At 37.0% G+C, this 4,470-nt stretch overlaps 1 protein-coding gene across 1 annotated transcript; it reads left to right on the forward strand.

Moving 5' to 3' along the window:
• The first annotated feature begins 2,143 nt into the window (after positions 1 to 2,143).
• LOC111888378 (uncharacterized) lies at positions 2,144 to 2,455 on the forward strand. Its single transcript, XM_023884567.1, has one exon. It carries the CDS (start codon positions 2,144 to 2,146, stop codon positions 2,453 to 2,455), a length of 312 nt encoding a protein of 103 aa, XP_023740335.1.
• The last annotated feature ends 2,015 nt before the right edge of the window (positions 2,456 to 4,470 follow it).

Raw genomic sequence — 4,470 nt, forward strand, 5'->3', positions numbered from 1 at the left:
GGGACGATGTAACTGAAGAACCAATAAACATGAGCGTCGATACACCTACTTTCTGGAGGAGAGTCATCGAAAATAAAACCGCGAAACTTGTCAACCTCGAAGTAAAGTAAAGATCACCTCTTCTCCAAATAGAGAAATGTAAACGCAGTTGCAGTGCATTTTAACATCGAGTTTCGTAAGTTGTGGCGTGAAGCAGTGTATGATGAAAATGAAAATACTTTGTTTGTCAATGCTCTTGAGGTTTTCCGTGAGTAAACTAACAAACATTTTCGGTTTATTGAGTTTTGACAAATTGGGAGGCAGTGCGACAAATGGCGTCAACATTTAGAATGAACCATTTCTGTGTTTTTTTAATGTTTCACATGTTTTAATTTCTAGTGTGTTGTGTTTTATTTAATTTGAACTATCTTGTGTTTCTTTAATGTTGTATTTTTTAAAGTGTGTGGCAATTTCCTTTCAAGTTAATGAAATTTAAGTTTTTATAAAAATAATTTGTCTAAATTGATTATGTTTTATATAAATTAATTTTAGAATAAAAATAGCATGACAAAAGTGGCAATCCATTCCCTTTAAATAACAAACTTTTGAAGTATGTGATAAATCATACGTTGCGCCCACTTACTTATGGCAAGCATGAAATCACTCCCTTTAGCCTCACAACCTTATAGAATTTCATTTATCACATTAAACATTAGTTTATATATATATATATATATATATATATATATATATATATATATATATATATATATATATATATATATATATATATGTGTGTGTGTGTGTGTATATATATATATATATATATATATATATATATATATACACACACACACACACATATATATATATATATATATATATATATATATATATATATATATATATATATATATATATATAGAGAGAGAGAGAGAGGGACGATTCTATTAATATGCTAAAAAAAATAAAGCTTTGAGATTCGACTCCAACCATATATTTATCATCTTCCATTAAACGCTCCAACGTGCCTCGATATGTCTAATCATAAATAATTATATATGGTGGAATATACTTATATGTTTGTTTACAAAAGTGACTAATCATATATGATTATTGTGGATGATCGCAGAGGTAGTGGTGATAAAGGCGATGAAGGTGTCAGTAATGGGGTTGGTTAGTGGTAGAGGTGGTGGTGGTGATTATAGTGAAGTTTGTGGTGGTGGGGAAGGTGGCGAGGGGAAAGGAACAGGTGACACTGCATAATTATTTATGAATAAAAATCTTTCGTTGCATCGGTATGCTGGAGCGGTAGAATGACAAATGAGAAATAGGTGGTTGACAAAAAGGATAGGAAATTTATAATTTCCATTGGTTTAGAGATCGAACGAAAAGAATGAGAAAAGTTTGATGTATCGTTAATGTTGAATTTCAGATGGAAGGATTAGAGGCTTAGAAATGTACGATTCATCCTGATCCGATTAGTTTAACAATTCGATCCGATAAACAACCCGACCAAAATCTGGTTAAAATTCCGATCCACATCTGGCCAAAATCCGAATCCGTTCCTTATCTGATTTATAATCGGCTTAATCTGATTTTTGGTGCGTTTTACCTGATTTTCGGGTGGTTTTCGATCCGGTTTTTATAGGATAAGATAATGATAACTTACATATTTATCATCTCCTATTGTTTAGCTTAGTTTGTTATCTCTCATTGTATTTATTCCTATTTGTATTTCGTTTCCAAGTTAAGAGAGAAATCAAAAAACAATAATTTCGTACCTGATACCATCGGCTTTTAGATCGTATCAAAGCAGGTTTCAAGATCCTAAATACAAGAACTCTTCCCGTTTTAATCCTGAAGGATGGCAAGAGGTGATCCCAAGAACAAAGACAACATAGAAGAAAGTTTCGGGACTACAATCGACCATAGTTCTCCCTATTTCATTCACCCCTCAGATTCCCCAAAACAGCTTCACGTGAATGATGTCCTTACCGACACCAATTACGTTGACTGGTCCCAAGAGATGGAGAACTTCCTCTTTGCCAAAAATAAATTCGAGTTCGTTGACGACACTATCAAAAAACCAGAAAAGGGAACCATGCATTACATGGCTTAGATGCGATGTGATGCAATGATAAAAGGTTGGCTTACGACTGCAATGGAGAAGAACATCTGTAACAATGTAACGTATGCCACTACTGCTTCACTGATTTGGTCAGGTCTTCTTGAACGATTTGGCAAAGAAAGTTCACCTAGAGCTTATGAATTAAAACAAAGAATTGCAGCAACACGACAAGATGGAGCCTCTATTTCCACAAATTTCACTAGCCTTCGATCTCTTTGGGATGAGAATGTGTTTATCCAACCACTACCGTGTTGCGCTTGTGATAATTGCTCCTGTGATCTTGGGAAGAGGATGGACGATTTTCAAGAAAAGGAACGCTTGTACCAGTTCCTTTATGGGGTTTGATGTAGAGTTTAATGTCATAAAAACACAAATCTGAGCAGCCAAACCCATTCCAACTTTGGGCAATGCCTATCATCTGGTGGCGGAAGATGAGAAGAAAAGGTTGGCTTCGAATGAGAAGAGAGCTCAACCATAAACTGCAACATTCAAGGCATTCCAAAGAAGAGATGGAAACTCTAACACGTTCAAATAAAGGAACTTGACAAAAACCACCAAAAACACCAAAGAAGGCAAAGAAAATGATCATTGCATGTTATGTGGTAAGAATGGACATAAGAAAGAAGGGTGTTTCAAATTGGTGGGTTACCCAGAACTATAACATCCCAAAAATCGAGGGTAAAATTTTAATTTTTAATATATATAGATTCAACATCCATTTACATTTATCCAACATTAAGGTAACCCAAATTAAAACAATTATCAGAGTAATTCCCAAAATTAGAAGTTACGGAAAAACATAGGTGTGTGCGTTGCGATCAAGTTGGGCCCTTCCCTTTCGAACCGGAAGTACCTGAAACCATAAACCACAAACTGTAAGCACAAACCTTAGTGAGTTCCCAAATACCACATACCAAACATATCAAACGAGCCATACATATCATACATATCCAATTAATCAATAAAAGTATTATGTGCCGACCATAGTCTTGCCATTATGCCACAAGCCGCCTCGTGGTCTTCCATGCCAGGCCGAGGGGCAAAACCCTGGGTCTTACAGGCAAGTGCCAGGAGCCACCTCCTGGTCTTCCATGAAAGCATCACAAAGACAACTGGCATACAATCTACAACTACTTAACTAATAATTGCCAGAGTTCAGACTCTGGTCTTGCACACAGACTGCTAAGAGCCGTCTCCTGGTCTTTCATACAAACTGCCAAGGGTTACCCCCGGGTCTTCCTACAATACATAAACCAAATAGGCCGACATTGGTGCCTTCGACCCATAGAACAGTGAGGAGACTCACCTTGAATGCAGAATTTCATTGAAAAAAAAATCCCTAGTTACTGCCCTGACGATTCCCCGAGCTATCAGTAGAAAATAACACCCAGTTTAGCAATTGGGTTCCAGTCTATGGTTCATAATCCATACTTGGGGTAAAATAACCATTTTACCCCTAACCTAACTTGAATCCAAAACTAAGGCCCAAGTCTAAAAACCATAAAGGCCCAAAACCAAAAGTTCCACAAAGGCGCACTAATGGCCTATTTTTCCACATTGGGCCCAACCTATATGAGCCTTATCCTAAAGCCCAAAAACTCCCTTTAACCCAACAATTGATCTCAAATGGCTCAAAAGGCCCAAAGGAACAAATCCCAAAACTAAAATGACACCACAAGGCCCAATAAGGCCTAAACAGCAAGACCCACATCCAAAGTTAAGTCCAAGCCCAACAACCAAAACTCCACTGATCGGACGAACGCACGACGTCTAAGGGCTAAACACACGAAGTTCGTCGTTGGACAAATTGATGGGGACTAAAGACGGAATGCGCTACGTTCCCAGCGGCTACGCACGACGTTTAAGGCTAAGTTCCAAATTCTCATTCTAAGGACCTAATCCATTAAGTCCAATGCCTAAAACCCCAGAATAGTCCAATAACAGTTACTTAACCCATAAAGTTGAAGGCTTTAAGCCTTTGCAAGGCTTAAAGAAGCCCAACACCAAAGATGAACCCCAAAGGTCAAAATCACCCCAAAATGTCTTAAACACTTCTTAATACCTTAAGACCTCAATCCAAACTTCCGGATCTGATTTCAAGGGACTTATTAAGTCATAAAGTTTCTAACTTTATGACTTAACATAACTAAATGGGACCCAAATCAAAACCCTAAGTCCCAAACTTCATCAAATTACTACCAAATCATGCATGGAAGGTTTATACTATCCAAACTTTATGACTCCATAACCTCAACAAGTACGAAATATGAAGCTTAAAGGTTTTGGAGTAACTTCTACTCACAAGAACCACCTCAAAAGGACCAAAACCATAACAAAATACCTCCAGAAGATAGATCTGG

The sequence above is a fragment of the Lactuca sativa genome, chromosome 2, assembly GCF_002870075.4.
Source record: "Lactuca sativa cultivar Salinas chromosome 2, Lsat_Salinas_v11, whole genome shotgun sequence".
Lineage (NCBI taxonomy): Eukaryota > Viridiplantae > Streptophyta > Magnoliopsida > Asterales > Asteraceae > Lactuca > Lactuca sativa.